We start from the raw sequence: 23,642 nt of genomic DNA, 5'->3' as shown, positions 1-23,642 counted from the left end.
GAGCTATTTCAACATACGCATTTATGTTGGAAATGTATATCCAACCAAGCACTACTGCTGTTTCCTCTACTTATAGTGACCGTGGTACCTGGGAAAAAAATGCCATAACCAAACTTTATTTTGCACTTCGCTGGCAAGAGGAACTTCGCCTGCTGATTGCTACTGGCATTCTACCACCGCCAATAGGGTTTGGTTTGAATCAAAATATGCCGCATCTGCACAAGTTGCCAGCCCTTAGGATTTGTTCCTTTTAGATACTCATAACCTTGCTTTCCTCTACAGAATCTGCATTCAAGAGTCACTTGGGTCTTGAAGGTTGTAAAGGCATTTTTGGAACATCAGAGCCTACTGAGATCTCAAAAGCAGGAAGGATCACTGAATATGATTTCCAGTTCTCTATGCCACTCCCCATTAAAAGCAAAGCCAAGACAGGTAAGCTGGTCTAAGACACTGTTAAATCTCTGCACGAAATGCTGCTTCAGTATGTTTTTGCAAACTTCAGCTTCATCTCTCTCTTCACATTTAAGCTCCCTGCATATAAAACACCAAACATGAATATCAACAGGATATGTTGCGAGGTTGATTACAATTGCAAAGGACTTATCAAGCAGGTTTGTACTGGAGTACTTCCCTGAAAAGCCAGGCTAGCATCCTTAGTTTGATGAATTGCCTATGCACATCAACCCTTGAGCATTTATATCTGAAAGGCAGGGTACGTTTTTAGAATAGGTTAGGATAACACACGGCACAAATGAAAGCATTTCAGATTGCAAAGTGCTTTGCGTGCTGCTTGTTCAAACTTGTGCATCGTGCGTTTTTAGCACATTCGTGGAACATTCGCTGCCTTCGTGCTTGTGACTGTTTGGAAACGCGTCAGAGGGAACACCACCTCACCATCGCAGTTCCAGTATTTTGCAGAACGCTTCGGTAAAATTCTTCTGCATCTGAACAAGCTGTAAAGTCTTCAGGAGAATGCAATCAGGCAGCTTTTGAAAACAGCGGCTCAGGTTAAGAGGTCTGTTCCTGGACAATGCTTCCATCTCAAAATATTGCATTATATCAGGCATGTCCAAAAGGTAGATCACAATCTACTGGTAGATCGCGGGGTCTTCCCAGTAGATCCTGGTAGATCTCTGGCCTCTCAGCAATCTCTCTCCCCCCCCCATCAACTTTGCTCAACAACTTTGGTCCACCCAATGACAATGGGTAGATAACTGCCAGTTTTTTTAATACTGTGAGTAGATCGCAGTCCATTGGGAGTTGGAACTCCCTGCATGGCGTCCCTCCCTATATGGCGTTGCAGTTTAGGAAGACTAGGTTTCTAGCGTAGGTGGTAGACAAGGTACTCTAACTGAAAGGCTGACTAATAGATCTAGTCATACCTCAGGTTGAAGTAGGTTCAGGTTAAGCATTTTTGGGTTGCGCTCCACGGCGACCAGGAAGTAACGGAGCATGTTTCTTCCAGGTTTCGCCACTCGCGCATGCGCTCAAAATGACGTCGCACGCATGCGCAGAAGCGGCAACCTGTGCACGCGCAAACGTGGGTTATGTTCGCTTCAGGATGCGAACGGGGCTCCGGAACGGATCCCGTTCCCATCCAGAGGAACCACTGTATAGTTTATCAGACCACTCACCTTCAGGCAAATAATCCCTGGGAATACAGTGGTGCCCCGCAAGACGAATGCCTCGCAAGACGGAAAACCCGCTAGACGAAAGGGTTTTCCGTTTTCAGAGGTGCTTCGCAGGACGAATTTCTCTATGGGCTTGCTTCGCAAGACGAAAATGTCTTGCGATTCTTGAGGGGTTTTTTCGCTCCCCACCCCCTTTTTCTAAGGCGCTAAGCTGCTAATAGCCTTTTAGCAGCTAATCCGCTAATCCCTTAAGCCTTTAATAGCCGCTAAACCGCTAATAGCGCTAATAGCGCTAATCCTCTAATAGGGTTGCTTCGCAAGACGAAAAAACCGCTAGACGAAGAGACTCGCGGAACGGATTAATTTCGTCTTGCGAGGCACCACTGTATAACCTCAGACTCACAAATGAGGTCTTAAATGCAGAGCAGCAAGCATCTGAAACAATATCGCATCAATTAGTAAAGCAGACATCCTGTTAGCTGTTCATTTCTATCATCCCACCTACCCAACCTCTGTTATATAAATGCACAGAATAAGATTTGGTCTAGAGAAATTTAACTGACTGTAGAATAGGAAAAATACTGTCTGCCCCCTCACCATCCATGAAGGAATGACTAACAGGATCATTTTACTTTGTTCAGGGATGGGAACCTAAGCCTCCCCCTCAGCCCAATGCTGTTGAGCTATGACTCCCGTCATCCCTGTCCTTTGGCCGTGCCTGCCTGGGGTTGATGAGAACTGGAGTTCAACATCTGGAAGGTCACAGGCTCCCCACCTCTGGTGCAGTTAACATACTCAGCCTTGTTTGGATGTTGCTAGACCTCAACTCCCATCCTCCTTAGCCAGCACAGCCAATAGCCAAGGATGATGGGAGTTGTAGTCAAATATACCTGGAGGGAACCAGGTTTTGGAAGGCTGTACTAGTTTAAAGGGGACGCGGGTGGCGCTGTGGGTTAAAGCCTCAGTGCCTAGGGCTTGCCGATCGAAAGGTCGACGGTTCGAATCCCCGCGGCGGGGTGTGCTCCCGCTGTTCGGTCCCAGCGCCTGCCAACCTAGCAGTTCGAAAGCACCCCTGGGTGCAAGTAGATAAATAGGGACCGCTTACTAGCAGGAAGGTAAACGGCGTTTCCGTGTGCGGCTCTGGCTCGCCAGAGCAGCGATGTCACGCTGGCCACGTGACCCGGAAGTGTCTTCGGACAGCGGTGGCCCCCGGCCTCTTTGAGTGAGATGGGCGCACAACCCTAGAGTCTGTCAAGACTGGCCCGAAGAAGGGCAGGGGTACCTTTACCTTACTAGTTTAAAGAACTGTAAAGTTGGAAGGCACCCCGACGGTCATCTAGTCCAACCCTCTGCGATGCAGGAAGCTCAACTGGGGGCCCACCATCTAATTCGAAACCATTCTGCACCCTGCTTAGCTTTGCAACAAATGGGCTAGCTACACCACTAGGAGGCCTAAGTTTTTGTCAGTTTCCCTCCTAACTCAAGGCATTCATTTCAAGAAAATGGCCTGAAGATGCTTGATGCAGTTCAAACTCCAATCTGCACTGGGCTCACCAGTGCCTGGCTACCAAGGAACCTCTGCTAACAGTGCAAATCCTTTGCAAATTTACTCTGAAGGAAACCCCACTGAGTGCAATGGGACTTACTCCCACATTTGTTTGGGTTCACATCCCAAGGTAATCTGAGGGAAAGGGGGAATAGGCATGGAGCAAAAAAAGTAAACAAGAGGGAGAAGCTGCTAAATGAGAATGCCTCTCCAGCTGCTATTTTCTTACACCCGTCCAAGAAATCAAGTATGCCTTCAGGTTGTGCCTAAATAATGGATCTTCCTATTAAAAACATTTTCCGAAATCTAAGCAAGATTAAACAGCAGCAGACATGGATGAGAGGGGAAACGCCTTGCTGCTAGCCCCAATCCACGGAAGCTGCTTAAGCAATTCCTCAGCTCTTATTACTTTGATGGGCCATGCATGGTGAGCGTCAAACCCTGTGCCAAATCCTCAGCAGGCATCTCCATTCTAAACATAAATACAATTACAGCACAGTAATATTAATGCACACTTTTTATTATATTAAAATCAGGCAATGGTCTGATACAATAAAAAGGCTGCTTATGGAATACTGTTATGTTAAATTTTTAATTACAGAGGATGTTAAATCCTTACAACTAATATTTTCCTCAAAAAGAGTTAATGGAAACATCAATTATTCGTTGACTTGATAAGCTTCTGCTTTTAAACATGACTTTTTGTCGTTTTCTTTCTTTTTTTCTTTTTACACAAACACGGCATTTTTATTCTGTAAAACTCAAAAAGAAGAGGACACACTAGATTGTTTGCATTTAAGCTTGCATCCATGTTTCAGCAGTCAGTGGTCCAAAACAAGAAGTCCGAAAAGGAAGTGATTTGCCAGGAAGCCTTGTCGATCAGTGTCTCCCTAACCCACTCTGCAAGGCATTGCCATCCCGTATTTTTTATTTAGGAAGGAGTCCTCCTCTCTGCAGTGTGCCAGGAGCAAATCTGCCCTGCACAGAGCAGACCTGTCCCTAAGATGTGTCGTTCAAGCAGAGGTAGTGACCTTCAGCTCAGGGAGCTGGAGTGTTTTGTTTCGAATTTCCTACATAAAAGATCATTCCACGCTATCTGGCCATTCTGAAAAGGCTTCAGCAATCCTGGTAAATTACTGCTCTTTTCACCATACCAAAAGCCTATCTAATAGCATCAGCCATGGCCAGCTTGGCAGTGTGGAAGCAGCGCCACAGGGCAGGAAGGGAAGGGGATACTTGCGGGCAAAAACAAAACAAAACAAAACCAGACACTCTTGTTTTCCCAGCTGGCGAAGACTAAAACCGATAGCCCAGAAGAAGTCGAAAGCACGAGGCAAAAATAATAATAATTATAATAATAAAATCAGGCAGTTTGCCAGCCACTTACCTCTTTTTTTGGCCAGGTGTAAAAGACAGCGTCACAGAAGGGGCAAATAGAAAGCAGCACCCCAACTATGAGAAAAGGGGAAAAGACTGAAAGACACCCCTCCGCCCCGGATCTATTGCCCCAAGGCCCACATTATGGGGGAAGGTGATGGTGCAGAAGTACAATCTATGCCTTAGCCAAAGGTTATGGGGAGAAAGAAGAGCCTCCTCTCACAGCCCCTTGCAAAATAAAAAAAAAATACTATAGTATTCTTTTAAAAAAACAGAAAATAAAGAAGAACCCCGAGACACACTCAGCATTTTACTAGAGCCTGCACAAAGGGAGGGATGACTGAGGATACCAACGCATCCCATTAGTAGTCCAGATAACCCCAGCCTAGGACTGGGGATTAAAACCTTTGGGCACAGTCCTTTTGAGACATGGTCCTCAGCAAGCCTTACTGGAATGAATGAGATCTGAGCAACGGCCTGGGACGACACTCTTGCGCAGCCTCGCTTCTTCTCAAAGGTCTAGGAGAACTTCCCCGCGGATTGTGCCCTTCGTGTCTACCCTAATAAATAGCCCTGAGCGTCAACCCTATTGCGGACAGACAAGTCAGACGGAAAGGGAAAGAGAAAGGGGGTGGAGAGAGATAAACCCAGGCCAAACACACAGCAATGTGATTGTGTGACGTTTGCTTTTTATGCTTTTTTCACAGTCGAGTTCAATGTGCCACACTGGTCTTGACAGTAATAAATTTAAATAGACTTTTTCTTGATACCAGAAGTTCAACTATGGACAGTGGTTACACATGACAGCATTATTTGTTATAGCACAACTTATTTTCAAATGGGGGGAAAAAAATTAGTATCATTTACAGTATCTCAAGATAGACTTTCCTTTGCAAGGGAACTTCCTTTCCAGTACTTTGGAGGTCTACAAGATGCATCTAGAAAATTTACTACTGTGGAAAATGGAGAGAGCTTAAATTGATGAAGGGGCATGATTTTTCTGTTGTTGTTTTTTTTTTTCATTAATTACTGTAACATTGTCCTTCAGGTGGTTGAGGGAGTTTCATATTTTCTTTAGACATCATTAGACGCCGGAGCTCTTGCAGAACAACTTTGATACTATAAGAATTCTGCCATTTTGCTAGGACTGATATGGCTCTTGGATCCACCTAAAAACAAATAAAAGAACCACAGCCATGAGTTTTAAATTGCTTCGCATTCCCACTGCACCTGTAACACTGAAAATGACCAATGCCAGGATCTAAAGACTCACACAAGTACTATCACACGCTCAAGGTGACTTTTGAGTTGTACTTCTTAAAAGAAGAATACCCCCAATGTATGCAGTTCATCACTTTTACCAAACTGGATTTTCAAAACTCCCATTGGTGGTGGGGAGTTTGCAGAATAAGTTTTTTTAAAAAAAATACAAAAAACCCCAATCACATTCACACAAAGTTAAACACATCTAAAGTACTTCAGATTCTGGCCTAAGGCTGTAAATTAATCAGTCAAAGATTTAGCAAATCAATCAGCAAAACCCAATTTAAATTAGTAGGGCTGGAAGGTGAAAGGCTTATTTTTAGGCTATTTCGCTTCTGGTTACTGCCACAGGAAATTTACAGGGGGAAAAAACCTAAAGACCTCTTTTCGGTCACTCAGCAAGTTTTGTTTATTAACTGGTAAGTTATCATACTCCCGTCAGTATCTGGAAAAGGCATCTATCTATACTGCAGTTTTGGTTATTACGCAAACTTGTTTAAATTGAACCAGTTAAAAGCTGGATGATGGAAGAACTGAAATTCTTCCAAACGCATACAGCTGTAATGCAGACACTAACTTTGAAGGGAGATTTAACAAAGAAACAGCTATATGCTTAGATAGATGAATTAAACTGTTCCCATCTGAAAACTGGCAAACAAAACAGTACATGAAATACTGGGACACAAAGGATGTAACACTTACCACTCCGTTAGAACTATTTACTCCATTCATATTAATTTTTGTTACAAATCTTACAAATGGAGGTGCTTCTGGATATTTAGGCCCACATTCTATTTTAAGGCTGTATATTCTGTTTTCATAAATTGTCTGAGGGAGGGAAAAAAAGTGTGTCAGATGATCCATCACCGAAGGAAGACCACATTCAGGTGATATACAGAGAGATAAGTTTCACATTAGCATAGATAACATTCCCACTCTGCTGTGCCCTCATTGTTTGCATGAACTGATTTCATGATACAATAGGAAACGACTTTTCAATATGGATGGACATTCATGTCTAATGGAAGCGTCAAATGTGTCTTTGCATCTCCAAGATGTAACTGATCACACTCTTCTTTTTGACAAATCAATGTATCTATCACTCAAATGCCACACTCTTCTGAACAAACTTTGCCCATTTTGTGATGACTGGTTGTCAGGGTCTGCAAATAGTGGTGGGGGAGGAAGGAGCTGTAAGCTTGCACTCCACTAAATTAGAATTTCCCAAACTTTGGTCTACAGCTGTTGTTGGATTACAACTCCCATCATCCTTAGCTAGCAGGACCTGTCATCAGGGATGATGGGAACTGTAGTCCAAAACCAGCTGGAGACCCAATTTTGGGAAACCCTGCATTAAATCATGGCTTGCTTGCAAGGATCCTCCAGCATGAGAAAGACCTTTGCTTCCATATACGGATGCCTGAGAGGGGTCACCAGTCCCTTATCACCTCCCCAGCCTGCTATGGGCAGCCTTCCCATAATTCTGAACCAGTTATGGGATAGGGAATGAAAGGCTTTAGATAGGTGGCACAGCTTGCTCAGTGGAATCGTTGGATCCAGTAAAATAATAATGGACTTGGGGCCGCATTCTGACTTAGCTTTCCCAGGAACCAAACTTTTTTTAAAAAAAAAAGATTGACAAGTAAAGAACAGCTGGCATTAGATGCACACTGTTCAATGTGACCCAGTGACTTGCAAATTCAGGGTCCTATCCAATGCTGCTCATGGACTAGAGCAGCAGACTTCTGCTTATGAAATAGAATTTTCCTTTGCTTTCGTCTGCAGCAGCAAACACTCCCCCCCCCCCCCATCCACCAAATCTCCTTCAGAAGGTTGAAGGACCCTCTGGAAAGATTTGAGGACATGTGGGGAAGGGAACTTGCATTGCGTTGAGTGGAACATCATGCACGCAGCATTGGATACGACCTAAATTTGTTAGATTCATACCCTGACCTTCCTTCTAGGAACTGAAAAGGGTTTACACATGGATTCTGTAATAGCAATCTATAACTTACCAACTTGTTAAGGCACAATATTTATTAGTTTGGAACTGCTTTGGTATGAATAAATAAGGGGAGGAATTCAACACAGTGCTATGGACTGTATTTCAGCTTGCCAGATGGAACAATCCCCCTTATCTGCGTGTTCTGGGGACTCTCCCGACAAACCCCACCCCCACCCCTGCCACCAACTGGGGGCATGGGAGGCACATGAAGGAGGAGAGCGGAGAAAGCCTACTAGCCGAAGTCCTTATGTGGGCATCTGCTAGTGGGACTTGTTAGCTGAATTTGGCCCAAGGTATTTTATCAGAACAATTCATACTATATTCACACTTTCTCGTTCTCCTAGCTACGCTGTCTGTAGCTAAAAGAAAAGGAGAGAATGTCAAAAAAGAAAAGAAATAACTGAGAGGGGGAAAGACTTGCAACTATCCAACCAAAGTAAGGAAAGGAAGAAGAGAAGAAAGCAGGCAGAAGAGGAGACTTCAGGGTGCATTATTTTACCTGCCTGAGAATGGAGGTGAAAACAGCAAGTGTCCCCATTGCATGTATTGCATTTTAAAACTTGTGTCCTGTGGGTGGTTGTGTGTGCTTGTGTACATGGTATGATTAAGTGCACCTAAGTACAGCTCAGAGATGCATCTGTATGCATGCATCTACATGACAGCAAGTTAATGTTCCCATGAGTGAGGGTATGTCAGAATAAAGCACTTTTTTAAAGGAAAGAGAGGGATCACAGAACATGGTTAACAACACCTACACAGGAAACTTCCCACTGATGGCTGTTATTGAACACTGGGGAGGGGGGACATTTCCCCATTTAGATAAACATGCTATTTTCTAGAAATGGTGTAAGAAAAGTCTGATATTTTACCGGTCTGCAAACTGTCTCTCAAGGGGTATGCAGGACTCCAGGGAATGAATACAAATTGTCTACCACAGCAACATCCCATAATGTTTTTAAAAAGCCAAATTGTGTTTTGCTGCTGCTGCAATCTAAAAATGGTTCATATATTCTTCCAACATTTAGCACGGAAAAAGACAGAAATACTGAACCTAGGTTAATTGATTTATTCCTAATTTTGGACAAAAAAAAACTTACTCCAAGTATTTAGCATGACGTGGTCCATACTGTCTACTACCTATATGACAAAAGCCTCAAGCAGAAAAACCAGTGAACCCTGTCACACACTGGCAGAAACAGACATAGAAAAAGCAGGGGTTTACAGGATATTGTGTTTAAACTTATGCTTACTCTTGGAGGCCCAATAATCATGCCTGTCCATCTTGTAAGTGTCATATCTTCATCATCTTCAAGACCCCAGCTAACTGTCCCATCTCCAACTCCTTTCTGACCTTCTTCAAGTTCTTCCAACAGTCGAAAATTACGAGGAACTTTTACACCTAAAAACAAATCAGGATGCAGTTTTGAGATGAGAACTTACGGTAATAAAATAAGGTAGCTGATGCTTTTCACCAGTATGCTGAACACTGTATTAATTAACAATGCAATCCTATGAATGTTTACTTAGAAGTAAGTCCTGCTGAATTCAATGGGGCTTCTCCCAAGGATATGGGTATAGGACTGCAGCTCCAAAAGTGAGAAATGGTGCAGTTAGTAGTTACAAGTAAGATAATACTAATGTAAGCAACAATGCACACCAATTTCAACAATATACAACATTTTAAGAAAACAACAACATGCATCTAAGGTTAGTTTCTGCAGAAGGTATCCCATTTGGGCTTTACGGAGAAATTACGAAATCTTAGACCAATACTAAAGAGGAGCCTGGAGAAAAGAGAATCCTCAATGAAGTGGAAGAACAACCACATTATGCTACCGGACTTAAGAGGCTATTATGGCATGCCCAAGAGTTATATACTACACTGGGCCGGCACGATGGAAGCAAATCTGCTAGCCAACTTCAGGTCCCCGAGAAAAATCACAGGTAAAAATTATCTGTGGCTCTTTCTCATTTCTTTGGGAAGAGAGTAGAGCTGGAGGGGTGTGTGAGAGAGAATGCCCATCAGAATGTCTGCTTTGCTTTGCCTTTCCCTGAATGGAAATACGCACTGTGGAGTTGGCAAGTTTCCGCAGAAAGTGGCAGCCAGCCAGCCACACTGCATGGTTTACCTGCATCCTTACTGTGTCAATTATGATCAGTGAAAGTCTTGTGTGCTGCTTTTTATGAGCTCAACAACAGGTGGCAGAGACAACCAGAAGGAAGGCTGGGGGGACAACAGTGATGGAGGAATGGGTTTAAAAACTCACCAAGTTAAAACTGCAACAAATATTCTGTTCTACGGGTAATGTAGTGATGCAGCCCTCTCAACTTTATAGAAATGAAGAAGTAGTTCTTAGTGATCTAAGCTGTGCTATAGCACCTCTGTGAAACAGGACCCAAGTTCAAAGAACGGTACCCATTGACTGACTAAAGTTGTGGGAAACTAAACATAAGGAAAGAAAAGAACTATGCAGAAATCCAGGTTTTCACCCATCCTGCACACATGTCAAAGGAACAAGCGGCCTCTCTCCATCAGGCCAATTACCCATTTCGTTCACCATCTTGCTTCACATAATCAACAGTACCAGCTGCTTTACTGTCTGCACCAGTGTCTTAGCATGTGTCTAACAAACATTTATTTTTAATGCAAGGCTTGGGGGGGGGGATGCATGCTACTCCAGCAGATTACTACTAGTTAATATACCATATTTTTCGCTCTATAAGACGCACTTTTCCCCTCCTAAAAAGTAAGGGGAAATGTGTGTGCGTCTTATCGAGCAAATGCAGGCGGGAGGCTCTACTCAACGCTCCCTTTAAAGAGCTGTGTGGAGCATGTGTACGGCTCTTGGGGGCTTTTCCCCGAGGAAGGAGAAGGGCTGCCCTTCTCGCTCCTTGGGGAAAAGCCCCCAAGAGCCGCACACACGCTCCGCGCGCTCTTTAAAGGGAGCACAGCTCTTGGGGGAGCCTTCCTCCCGCTGCCCGGCTGCACAGCGATCCCTCTTGCTGCCCTGGCTTCTGGCTTAGCTGCGTGAAGCCTCTTCAGCCGCTGCCCTGAAGAGGCTTCATGTGGCTATCCCAGAAGCCAGAACAGCAAGAGGCTATCCCAGAAGCCAGATACCTCTTGCTGTTCTGGCTTCTGGGATTCAGAATATTTTTTCCTTGTTTTCCTCCTCCAAAAACTAGGTGCGTCTTATGGTCTGGTGTGTCTAATAGAGCGAAAAATACGGTAGTAATAATAATAATAATTTATTTGTACCCCACCCATGTGGCTGGGTTTCCCAGTTCAATGCATGAGTTGCTTTTCCACTAAGGGTCTGCTCCAAGTAAAAATATAATAGAAGTACAACAGAACCTTACAGAGGCAAACCCCCTCACCCAACAACTCAAAATACAACAACTCAAAATACTAGTATATTCCAAATTAGCAGCCAAAAGGTTTTTCTCAAGAGAACAATAGCTATCCAACAGTGATGGAAAAACTCACTGGAACACATTTCAGTTGCATTCCATGAAGGATGAGAAAGCTAAGAAACAAATATTTAGCTTATATTATTTAATAAGTCTGATGCAGGGGGAAAATGCCATATAAACTGTTTATAAGCAACATGAACTAAGCAGAAAACAATTCAGATCTGTTTAGCAGATACTATAAACCATCTGAGTGAACCTACTACATTTTTTTCTTCAGTGAAACCATGACAAATATTAACTCTCCAGTTTCACAGTTTTGGGCAAAGTCAAAGCGTTTGACTGAACTGATTCCTATACATGTTATTTTCCTTATACCTTTAATTACATCTGATATGCCAACTGCTCTATTTTCTGTAAGAGCAAGAAACATCTTCTCTACCTCTTGTAACTCTAGTGTCTATTACTGTGCAACATGCATTATACAGAACTTTTTGAATACTCTAGTTAGTAAAAAAATAAATAAAGGCACTTCCTGAGAGCAAGTGCCCACTTATTCACTTCTAGGTACAATTTAAAATAGGTTCAATGACTAATAATGCTTGCATGAGAATATACCACAGTTGAGAAGACACCTTCTTCCAAGAAATGTGCTCCTCTTGCACACAGCTATCTGCCTGCATACTTTGTCTGTATTTAATTGGCATAATATGATCAACAAATTAGGAAACAAGGACAAACACAAAAGGGAATGCCTACTGATATGAACAGGAAAGACCCAAGTTGCTCCTCAAATACAAATTCAAATTATGTGTAGGGGTTGGCAACTTTGGTCTCATCTGAATTGGGGGGGCTGTGGATTAATTGCTAAATAATGATCAAATGTGGATAGGCCTCTAGTCTATAGGGAAGACCTGCCAGAGTTGACCTTTTAGGCAGTAGAAGAAAACACTAGAAAAATTATTCATTTATTTAAGTATTTGTATACCATTTGTTGTAGAGTATCAGGGCAGTGTATAACGTAAAAATATTTAAAAGCAGTATTAATCAATCATTAATATAAGTGGCAACTCAAGGGACATTTTAGATAACTGCACAAACCTGTCGATATTATGGGTGTTCATCACCTATTATTAAGCACATGTTATGTTACCCCTTCATATGCTTATGATGATATGACACAATAGTATGTTATGATTGTTTTAAGCTTGCATTTGTATTATTTTATGGATTTAGTTAGCTGCACAGACTTCTACCTTTGGAAAGAAGTTAAGGTGCACTGTTTAGGAATAACTATCACCGGCAATAAATTTTATTTTGGCAAAGCTTTTCTGCTACAGCCAGCCTAGAACTTTCAAAAATCAAGGCATAAAATGAATGCTTGATAAGATAATTGGCACAGTGGCAGGTTTCTTGAATATCCTGCTCTCTCCTATTATCACTTTTGCGCCAAGCAGCAGAACTGATCATTTACTCAGTTGTTACTTTGCATCCTAAGGGGAACAATGACACCTACAGTAGTAAAAAAAAAAAAAAAAAAAAACCCAGAGAGGTTGATAGCAGCTTCAAGATATACGTTAACTCAAATCAGGCAATAATAATTTCACTGTTTAAAAAGCCACCCTTAGTAAAAATTCTGATTTCTATGATTTAAATTCTACAATATCACCATATGATCTGTCTGCCAAATCTGAATTGATGATCTAGAGGGGGCATTCCAGATCACTGCTGTATAATAATAACAATATATAATAACAATTTATTATTTATACCCCATCCATCTGGCTGGGTTTCCCCAGCCACTCTGGGCAGTTTCCAGCCGAATATTAAAAACAATTGTCAAATGAACACATTTCTATGGAAACATCACTAAAACCTCAAAATTTTAATATGCCCTCTCTCGCCCCTGCAGCTCGGCACTTTATTTGAGGAGGCACCTGGCAAGGTAACCAGCAAATATTTGTTCATGACATCAACCATGCCCGCCTCCCAAGATGTCATGCTATGTTTTGGAGGCATTCCAAATTTCTTCGAGCCCCTGCAGTCTGGCTGGGCCGGGTTCCCATTTCTTTCCCCACCTTGAAGATGGGGCGGAGGTCGGCATTCTTCCCTGTTGCGCTGAGACTCAGAAAGCGGCAAACCCTCTTGCTGTTTTCCAAGGCACTCTGGGGCTCTGTGGGAAATTCTGGGAGATTCCTCCCAACTATATTTCGGAGAGCCCAAGCACAAGAACGCTGCCACTTCACCCAAAGCATGGCAACAAGCAACACACAATTTTTTTTTGCCATGAACATGACCAAACATGTAATGGGAAGGGCACAGACATGAACATGGCAGAGCAAACTGTCTGCCTCTGCACCGGAAGGTAGCCACCTAAACGGCCTAAGGGCTGAACTAGTTTGCCCATCCTATTTTGACTGATGGCAGATTTATCAGGTTTACACAATTGTTTTACTGGAATAGTTCAGCAGGAAGAGAAAACAAGCTCTCAAGCTTGCACCTTGCACCTTGCATCTCTGTGGCATCATGCCAGTCTGAGATACAGGATTAGATTCAATATTAACCCAGAAAAGCACTTAAGTGTTTCACATTCTATTGCTTCCTGTCCAAAGCTTAATTAAAATATTAATCTGTCATATTAACCAAACAGAATTTAATGTGGCAATGAAATGTAAACTGCTCCATCCTATTGGGATCTCATTATGCTTTAAACTGGGGTTTAAAACTCAAATGATTTCCCACCCTTTTGTCGAAATTAACATTTATCAGATCCTTTGATTCACAACATCTTCTACCATTCATTGTTACAATATTTTCCGAGAATTATCACCTGCTTTTGCTACCAATCTCTCCTTGTCACTTAAAACATCTATGCTCTTTTATGCACCTAAGGAAACACCTAGGCATTGTAAGAGGCACAGAGCTTCTGCAATCCATGTCTCATTCTCCTGTTCTTAGTACATAATGCAATTGTCACTGAGATGCAACTTTCCTACCCCACTGGGGGAATACACAGCACATGCAACAACAACAAAATATTTAAAAGGATATATCGTCTTAACAGAAGCCATAAAACGGATTAGATAAATTCATGTAAGGTACACTTATCAGAAGACATTTGCCATAATAGCTTTATATTCAAAGGCCTTGCACTTCTGCTAGGGCACAATAAGGGGCAGCTATTTCCATCCTGCACTGCTCAAAAACTTCCCAGGGCAGCTCACCGGCCACAATTCGTTACCCAGCTGGGCCTTTGGTCTAAACTAGAAAGTCAGTTCTTACAATCTTATGTCAGAGGTTATTCAGAGTTCATGGGTAGATATTACTCACTGTAATCTATGAATACCATTGCATGCCGTTAATAGAAACGGCCAGGCAGCATTACCACAAACAAAATAACATCCACGAGATCACAGTGCTGATTCTTGTGATTTCGTAATAAAATTCATTATTTCTAAAGAGATCAGAACTCATTTTAAACAAAAAAAACAAAAAAACAGGTTTCTATGGATATTACACAGCTTTGTAAAAATAACATTTTGGAACATATGTTATAGCTAATCTATTTTAAATTAACCTACTTTTATCTATAATTCCATATAGTCACAAATCTTAAGTTTTCATAATTTTGATAGTTGATAGATCCTGGGGTGCACCCAATGCTACCCCTTGCTACTGATCAAGAGCCAACTCCATCTGAATCGGAAGCAGGGAGAGAAGGGAATGTTAAACATCTGGCAGAATGGTGACCCACAGACATTTTGCCCTTATTATGGTTTCATCCTACTCACAAAGAAGAGAATTGGTTTGGAACTGTCCTAAGTTTTAAACAACCATTTCAAGATTTTTCGTATGCTGAATTCTCAATGAATCCTGTTGTTTCTACTTTTCACAGCCTATTCTGAATGAACCTAAAACATAAATCTATTTGACATTTTGGACAATGCATTTTGATTTTCTTTGAACACATAATGCTAACTTCTAATTTACCTGCTAGAAAAGATGCTCCCTGTCAGTTTGAAAACAAAAAGAAATCCCTGATGTATGCATTTGAAATGGGACTTACTTTGCACCCAAAGAAACATCGCCTCTACAGCCTTTGCTCAAACTCACATAAACATAGAATACAGCATCGACTTTACTTTCACCCACTGTTCAGGTAGGCTATAAATTACCGTATTTTTTGCTCTATAAGACTCACTTTTTCCCTCCTAAAAAGTAAGGGGAAATGTGTGTGCGTCTTATGGAGCGAATGCAGGCCGCGCAGCTATCACAGAAGCCAGAACAGCAAGAGGGATTGCTGCTTTCACTGCACAGCGATCCCTCTTGCTGTTCTGGCTTCTGAGATTCAGAATATTTTTTTTTCTTGTTTTCCTCCTCCAAAAACTAGGTGCGTCTTATGGTCTGGTGCGTCTTATAGAGTGAAAAATACGGTACTAACCTTTCTATTAAACTGTAAGAAATATCTCCCTTTCTGGACCACAGCATGGGTTTCTGGATATTACGTGTTCATTTTTTCCCAAACAAGTAGACCAAGATTTTCCACACAATTCTCTAGAGCTTTTAGGCATTTAGCCTTTCCAAGCTTAGGAACCCATCTTTAACCAGGGATCTATCTTTTTTTGCTCACCTTCTTAGGAAAGCCAAATAATGTACTCAGCAGCTACAGGACCCTCTGCTCCCATCAATCCCTCCTGGTATCTCTAGGTGCAAAGAGTAGACTGTTGGCTACCAGAGCCTGAATACACCACTGGACAATGCTCTCCCTGCCCACCCTTCCTGCTCTGGAGCGTGAAAAGTGGTGCGTATTGTTATTTTGGCCCTGCACAGCCAAGGTTCTTTGAGCGCCCTGGCTACACAGCTGTCAAACAATCCCTAGCCTTCCTCCAAACTTTGGCACTGGGCAGTTGGCAAGGATTATTGGTAGACAATCGGTAGACACCACTACAGCTTCATAGATAGAAAGGAAGGCTGCCAACTCATCATCACAGGTGCCCAAGATATAGGCATTTCCAGTTGATTTCAAGTAGTAAGACTAGAAAAGCCCCCCTTCCCACTCTGTTTGGAACCCTGGAGAGTTTCTGCCAGTCAGAACAGCCAGTGGTGTGGTGGGCCATTTGCCTAACAGCCTCATTTGTCCATATACCATATATTGCTCACTGCTACTAGAGGAGCACATGTTTGCCAGCCGCAAAAACAGTCACAAGGCAGTTGCATTTCTTTACACATTGTTACACCTGTGCTGAATCTTCATGCAATACAAAAGTAATGAGGGGAAAGCACAAGAAGAAATTAAGCACGACAAAGGACAAAAGCGCAGTCCCACCCTAACCTGAATTACTGTCAGAAGTTCTGTACCGTGACACTCTGCCCCAAAATGTATTAAGAACTGCCCAAACCCACGCTGCAGGCCAGGGGTAGCCAAGATGGTGCCCTCAATATGTTGCTGTTATTATTATTATTTATTAGTTGCTTACTTCAAAACAGATTGTCTCAAAATCTCTCTCTCTCTCACACACACACACAAATAAATCTATTTATCAATATCTATCTATCTATCTATCTATCTCACACAATGCTAAATTCAACATACATCAGAAGAATTTTTTCAAACATGCTGGCAAGGGCTGGTGGGAGTTGGAGTTCAACATCTGTAGGCCACACCTTCTACCTTCAAGATATGACCAAACCCCATTATTTATTTTTCAAATGTAAGCAATAACTGTCAATACACATATGTGTCCTTCCATGATCAAAATTGGAAAATACATCTCATTACTTTTAACTGTACAAAGTCAATCTTGCGGTAGAGACTGACAGGCAGGCACAAGAGCCCAGCCATCAGCTGTCTAGCAATATTATCTGAATGTGCATGGGCCTGGTACATTCTAAATTACTACCCAACTAGCCTGCTATTTAAGGCATTTTATAAACCACTTACTCAATGAACCTCGCAGTGTACATAACACAGTTAAATTAATTCTCAGTAAAACACAGACAGTATTGACAGAATTTAAAAACAAATATACATGACTGAATTATGTGGCCAGAAAGGCTTGCTGAAATAAATAAATAAAAGCTTTTGGCAGTCGCCTAAAACTGTACAATGAAGGTGCCTGCCTAATGTTTTGTGGAAGCCACTCACCCAAACTGTATGTCTGTTTCTTTGAGAAATAGGAGAGTGGCATCTCTCAGTGAATGCTCTCAAAGCCATCCAGGAAAATAAAAGTCATTTGCCTTGTTCTTCTTCCAACCAAGTCTAAACTGCAAAGTCAGCAGCTGCAAAGGATTAAGAGACTGCAGGCTTGACAGGATGAAAGGACATGAGGTCCCCATGTCAGCATCACATTTTATACAAACAGCCCAGTGCTAGAACTTCCTGCAAGAGCAAACAGAGAATGTACCACCCACTGTTGTAGTGCAATGGCACAAAACATGGCATTAGGCTGGCACTGCAGTGATAGTACACCAAGCTAGTGCAAGTGCTGAGAACTGGGGTGCCAGCACTTCAAATCTGGTAGCTGAAACAGAACTCATTTATAGGAGGAATGAAAAACATCTCTGTAAAAATGTGAGCCTCAAGCAAGTTTAAGTAATTAACTGACATTTTGCAAAATACTGTTAACCATACTTCCGCCTCAAACTTCTAAAATGAAAACTGGTTCTAAAAGCAGCAGAGGTAGCTTTTCAATTCCTCATTCAAGAATTATTTCCTGTGTGGTAATGTATTTAAATAGGTATCTATGCTAAAGTTTCAATGCAGAACATGAAAACAAAACCAATGTTATAGCTCTATTCTGCACAGGGAAGGCAGAAAGTATCAGTTATGAGGAGTGAAGCAAACTTTAATCATTTCTCTGGTTCACAATTTTTGTGTTTTTATGATTTTGTATTTTTACTTTTTCCAACATCGTTGTTGTTATTGTAAAAAAAAAAACACCCACTTTAAAACTGAGAGTAGGCGTTTTTGTCCAACAAGTTCAGGAAACATATTTTTGCTCAACAGAACTTTGCCCGGAAGTAGGAGTGATAACAGAGTGGTATATTGCTTACAGCATCAGACTAGGGAGATGTGAAGCCTACTAGGCCATTTTTGGCCAGTCACACTGACTCGGGCTCACCCACCTCACAAGGCTGCTGTGAGGATAGAGTAACAAAGCCCCTATATAGAGTTATAGCCCCTAGATATATATTCTATCCTAAGCTCTGGAAAGAAGGATTTTGAGTATTAAATAACCACCTGACCATAGAAGCCTAGCATGCTATTTCGTTTGCTAATTTTTGCCTTAAAACATCTTGATCAGAGCCAAATTTGAAGCAACAGCCAGAAAAGAATTTGAGAAGATCAATGGTAAACCCTGAGAATAAAATTTCTTCATCAGTAAAATTAATAATAATAATAATAATAATACAGTGGTGCCTCGCAAGACGAAATTAATTCGTTCCGCGAGTCTCTTCGTCTAGCGGTTTTTTCATCTTGCGAAGCAACCCTATTAGCGGATTAGCGCTATTAGCGGTTTAGCGGCTATTAGCGGCTATTAAAGGCTTAAGGGATTAGCGGATTAGCTGCTAAAAGGCTATTAGCAGCTTAGCGCCTTAGAAAAAGGGGGTGGGGAGCAAAAAAAAATCTCAAGAATCGCAAGACATTTTCGTCTTGTGAAGCAAGCCCATAGAGAAATTCATCCTGCGAAGCGCATTGAAAAACGGAAAACCCTTTCGTCTAGCGGGTTTTCCGTCTTGCGAGGCATTCGTCTTGCGGGGCACCACTGTAGTTCATACTCCACCCATCTGACTGGGTTACCCAAGGCACTCTGGGCTGCTTCCAACAAAATATAAAGCGACAAAACAAAACACCAAACATTAAAAGCTTCCTGAAACAGGACTGCCTTCAGGTGTCTGAAATGTCACATAATTGTTTAACTCTTTGACATCTGATGGGAGGGTGTTCCATAGACTGGGCAGCACTACCAAGAAGGTCCTCTGCCTGGTCTTGCATTGCGGGAACTGCCAGAAGACCCTTGGAGCTAATCCTCAGTATCTGGGCTGAACGTTGGGGGTGGAGAGACTCCTTCGTGTACACAGGGCCAAATCCATTTGGGGCTTTAAAGGTGAGCACCCAATTGTCATTTTATTAGCTACCAAACCAAGTTGCTTTTAAATAGAGGTTAAAATACAAGATCACCAACATGAGTTTGACCAAACTGCGGGAGGCAGTGGAAGACAGGAGTGCCTGGCGTGCTCTGGTACATGGGGTCACAAAGAGTTGGACACGACTAAACAACTAAACAACAACAAAAATACAAGATCACTCTAACTCAAGAGATGGATACAATTCACACGTGAAAGAGCATTCCTGTAATTCTGCCCTGACTTTGTCTATCCTGAATTTCTTACCAATCAGTTTCATTGAACTACTTCCGAGTGTGCCTCTGAATGCCAGCCGCTGAGAATCACAATTGGGAGAATACAGCTGCACTCAGATCCTTCTTTTAGTCTTTCCACAGACATCTTGTTGGCCACTGTGACAACAGTGGTGCTGGACACTGGCCTGATCCAGAAGGCTCTTCTTATGAATTCTGGTATTAAGAGAGTAACTCCCCTCTAATTACTTTGTCCACACTGCAGCAATCATGGCAGGTGCATCACAATTGCTCCCATTTTACAGGTTAAGGATGTGGCCACAGAACTTCATGGTTTGCTAAAAGCCATGCAGTTTGTCCACAGCAAAGGTGGAGCTTGAACTCATTTTTCCCAGATCTAACTAGCTTTCTGTATACTGCACTGATTTTCCTAGATGCCCATCCATTTCTTTACAGGTAAGAAATCTAGAAAAATTGTATACTACAAGAGGTAGTATACAACCATTCTGACTTACGCCTCATCCTCTTGTTATCAACACCAAAGGTTACTATCATTGACTCTACTACCTCCTGAAAACTGATCTCTGTTTTATGGACAGTAGCAGTTACAATGCTGAGCTTGAGCATGGAGAGTGAGGTTCAAAAACCTGCTCAGCTATGATGCTTTCTGATCATCATTTGTAGACTAACTTGGTAAATACATATTATGCATATAATGTTTTAGTATCCAAAATGCTTCACTTTACAATGGCAGCAGTCCTTAGGGTGGCCTGGTTAGGTGGTCCAGTATTGCCATGATAGGTGTGGGGACTGGGCTCAGGGATGGAAAAACCTCCAGCTTACCTAACAATTCCTTACTAGTGAGCTTATAGCAGAGGCATGATTTGAATCAGAGACTTCCTGGTTCATGGTTTCCTGAACTATGCTGCCCTCCAGATATTTTGAAGTACAACTCCCATAAGTCTCAACCATTTGTCATGCTAACTGGGGCTACTAGCTGTTACTATGCTACACTAGTCAACCTCTTGGGGCTATTGTGTAGCAAGAGAAGCATTCTGGAGGATGAATGAGATAGTAATAATTAGAGAGCAGCTTCCTTGCAAGACATCTATCTGTCTTCCTGTCTAGCCTGCCTCTTCTCTAAGTAGTGTCCTAGAAGTCACACCCCATCCTGTACTAAACAAATAGATTAACATATTTATATCCATGCATTTTACAATAAATGAAGATCAATGTACAGCAGGGGTGGCCTACGTGGTGCACTCCAGGACTACAAGTTCCATCACCTGTGAACACTGACAATTTTAGCTGGGACTGATGGGAGTCATTGTCCAAAATACCTGGAGGCCTCCATGCTGGCAAACCAACATACGTAATTCTTTTTTTAAGGCAGCAGTAGTGACTGAAAAATACACTATGCTCCAAAAAACCCCAACAACCTTGAACACAGGGCACAGTCTGATGGCACAGGATGCAGCCACCTTGCTGAACCTAATCAGTGCTGGGGATGATCAGCATCTGGAATGGAGCCCACCTGGGAGTCCCATGCATGTTGCCTCAAGTTCCAACGTAGAAGGCAAGCAGGATATAATCCAGCAAGAAAATAAAACAGCTGCTTATCATTCCAGGTCCGGATTCCTCAGTGACCACCCCAAATAAAATCACAGGAGCCAGTGTGGCGTGATGCTTTTAAGAGTGCTTGACCCTGGGAGACCAGGGTTCCAATCCTGACTCTGCCACGAAGCTCACTGGGTGACCTTGGGCCAGTCACTGTCTTTTCCAGTGTTTCTCAAACTTGTAGCCCAACAACAGCTGGGGACCCAACTCCCATCATCCCTGAGCAATGGTTCTGCTAGCTAGGAGTGATGGGAGTTGCAGTCTGACAGCATCCAGGGTGGGGGGTCCCAGGTTTGAGAAAAACCTACCTCACAGGGTTGTTGAGAGGATGAAAGAGGAGGAGGAGAACCACGTAGGCCACCTTGAGCTCCTTGGAAGAGAAAGGCGGCATATAATTGTAATAAATAAAAGCAAAAAGAGCAACCCGTCAGGTCCTGCTTTCTTAGTCGCAGCCTGCCAGGAAATCGGACAAGGGCAGTTAGAAATGAGGAGGGAGGGCGCGAGGGCCGCCGCAGTCTTCGGAGGTGCAGTGCTTCTGAACATGGAGGCTCTACTTGGCTGCCCGCATGCGGTCCCGTCCATCAGCCTCCCTGACACGTTTCCTGCGGAGCCCACCGGCCCCCCTCCCGCCCCCGCCAGCCTTCCAGCGCCACCCCGGCCCAGGCCCCTGGCCTCCCCGCGCCTCAGCCCCGCTCCGGCCCCACAGCACACCGGCCTCCCCGGCCACCGCCCCTCGGGCCCCAGACACACCCAGCCGCCGAGCCCCGGGTGGCTCCCGCCTGGTTGAGGGGGGAGGATGAAGCGGGTCCCTCCTTCCTCCCGCCCCCGAGGACCCCCCGACCCCTCGCTGTCGGGGGAGGAGGCCCCGTGCCCTCCTCCCGCAGGCCAGGCCGGCCTCGGCTGCCGGGTCCCCCGCTCACCCGAGCCCGTGGTGGCCGCCATCTTGCGCCGCTTGTCGCTGCGAGCCCGGCCTCCCTGCCGCCCACGTCACCTCAACGCGGGAAGTGAGCTGCGGCGGCGGTAAGTGGCTCCGGGGGCGGGAGGGCGCGGGGCCCGGCGAACCAAAAGAACAAAAGCGCACGCAGACGCACACGCCTTCCGAGGGAGGTCCGGGTGGGACCAACAGCGTCTCGCCGCAGCTGGCCTGCCCGCAGCGCGCGGGTTTTCGTTTTGCTTTGAAACGTCTTTGCGGTGCACGTATTTCGCCGGGGAAAAGGAGGCGCTCGGGAGGGCGAGACGTCAGAACATAACAAAAGAGCCCGTGCGGCCCGACTAGGCCAGCATCCTGTTCTCACAGGGGCCAACCAGGTGCGGGGGAGCCACGGATTAGGACTGGACCACAAGGGCATTTTCCCCTCCCGTTGGTTTACAGCCACTGGTGTTCAAAAGCATATTCTCCATGCCCAATCCTCTTTTAAAGCCATCAGAGGGTAGTTCATGTTAGGTACAAGCCCCATGTTTGAAGGATCAATAACTCCGTTTGTGTGGGGTGCTGCAAAGCACTGGGTTTTCGCTGCAAAACAACTGCAAAAAAAACTTTGGCGCAGGTCTGCAGGTGACATATTAGCTCTCTTGCAAAATAATAGCATTCATTTACAGGACAAGGTCAGCCCAAGACCATTTACTTCTTCAAGGCAGATGGCACCCCCACCACCCAAAAAGTTTAGGAGCCCAAGGCCATCGAAGATTTTGTTTTGTTTTGTTTTGTTTTGTTTCTTGCACCAGTCCCGCCCTCCCTGGCAGTTTAAAATAAAATAAAATAATAAGTTAAACAATTGCTACCTTTTCAAGACACTGAAAGCCAGCTGCCAGAGTCCCCAGCCTGAATCCCTGAATCCCAATGAATCCCTGAATCCCAATGAATCCCTGGCCACAATTTATAAGTAGGAAGGGGGAAAATAGAATTTTGGGTCTATGGACCAGTTTGTGAGTTTTGTGAAAATCCGCATCTTTAAGTAACTAGGGTGTTCAGCTGCACTTTTCATTGCGAGTCTACTACTGATTACACCTGAAGATATTTAGAAAAATGCTGTAAGGCTGCTAATTCCAAACTCGGGTTGGGCCGGGAGCACATTGTTCTGCCCATCGCACCTGATCAGGGAGGACTCTGAGCCAGGGCTGTATAACCTGTGGCCCACATCATTCTTGAACACTGTCATTGACCATTTGGGCTGAAGCTGATGGTACCTGGAGTCCAACAGAACCTGGAGGGCCAGATTCCTCATCCTTACGCGAAGGGACTTGAATTGGGGAACCCTGCTTCAGAAATCCAGGTCTTGCTGTCTAGGGCTGATATGTGTTGCAGCCCAGCAATATCTACAAGGTCACATCCTCTCCACCCCTGGGGGTTAAAGGTAGGCAGATAGATTTCTGTGGGGAAGAGAGACTTCCTGAGATATGTCAGGCCCAGATCCTCAGGGTCTCCCGCTGTAACA

General features: G+C 43.6%; 1 protein-coding gene and 1 long non-coding RNA gene across 4 annotated transcripts in view; one reads left to right on the top strand and one right to left on the bottom strand.

The window, feature by feature from the left end:
• The window catches only part of LOC310680449, a 421,426-nt gene that overhangs the window by 316,592 nt on the left and 81,192 nt on the right, over window positions 1-23,642 (top strand). The window lies entirely within an intron of this gene.
• On the bottom strand, window positions 3,677-22,390 carry LOC310680420 (ubiquitin-conjugating enzyme E2 variant 1). 3 transcript variants are annotated; one of them, XM_083447151.1, is made up of 5 exons: window positions 22,128-22,266; window positions 17,376-17,640; window positions 9,073-9,221; window positions 6,520-6,645; window positions 3,677-5,723 (listed from the first exon to the last, which is right to left on the bottom strand). In XM_083447151.1, exons 2-5 carry the CDS (start codon window positions 17,416-17,418, stop codon window positions 5,577-5,579), a joined length of 465 nt encoding a protein of 154 aa, XP_083303277.1. In that variant the 5' UTR covers window positions 17,419-17,640; window positions 22,128-22,266; the 3' UTR covers window positions 3,677-5,576. The 3 variants fall into 3 exon arrangements, with proteins under 3 accessions (XP_083303277.1, XP_083303279.1, XP_083303278.1); XM_083447153.1 differs by lacking the exon at window positions 17,376-17,640 and adding an exon at window positions 14,812-14,926 and having other exon boundaries at window positions 22,128-22,179; XM_083447152.1 differs by lacking the exon at window positions 17,376-17,640 and having other exon boundaries at window positions 22,128-22,390.

The sequence above is a fragment of the Podarcis tiliguerta genome, assembly GCF_965153285.1.
Source record: "Podarcis tiliguerta genome assembly, chromosome: 6".
Lineage (NCBI taxonomy): Eukaryota > Metazoa > Chordata > Lepidosauria > Squamata > Lacertidae > Podarcis > Podarcis tiliguerta.
The sequence above is the reverse complement of the archived record's forward strand: the minus strand, read 5'-3'. Positions and strand labels throughout refer to the sequence as shown.

Excerpts from the sequence above, each read along its gene's own strand:
- LOC310680420 (XM_083447151.1), bottom strand. The coding sequence starts at position 17,418 with ATGCCACTCTCCTATTTCTCAAAGAAACAGACATACAGTTTGG. Across the intron at positions 9,222-17,375 it reads GAAACAGACATACAGTTTGG|GTGTAAAAGTTCCTCGTAAT; the intron begins GTGAGTGGCTTC and ends ATTTGTTTTTAG. Across the intron at positions 6,646-9,072 it reads TGATTATTGGGCCTCCAAGA|ACAATTTATGAAAACAGAAT; the intron begins GTAAGCATAAGT and ends TCCCTCCCTCAG.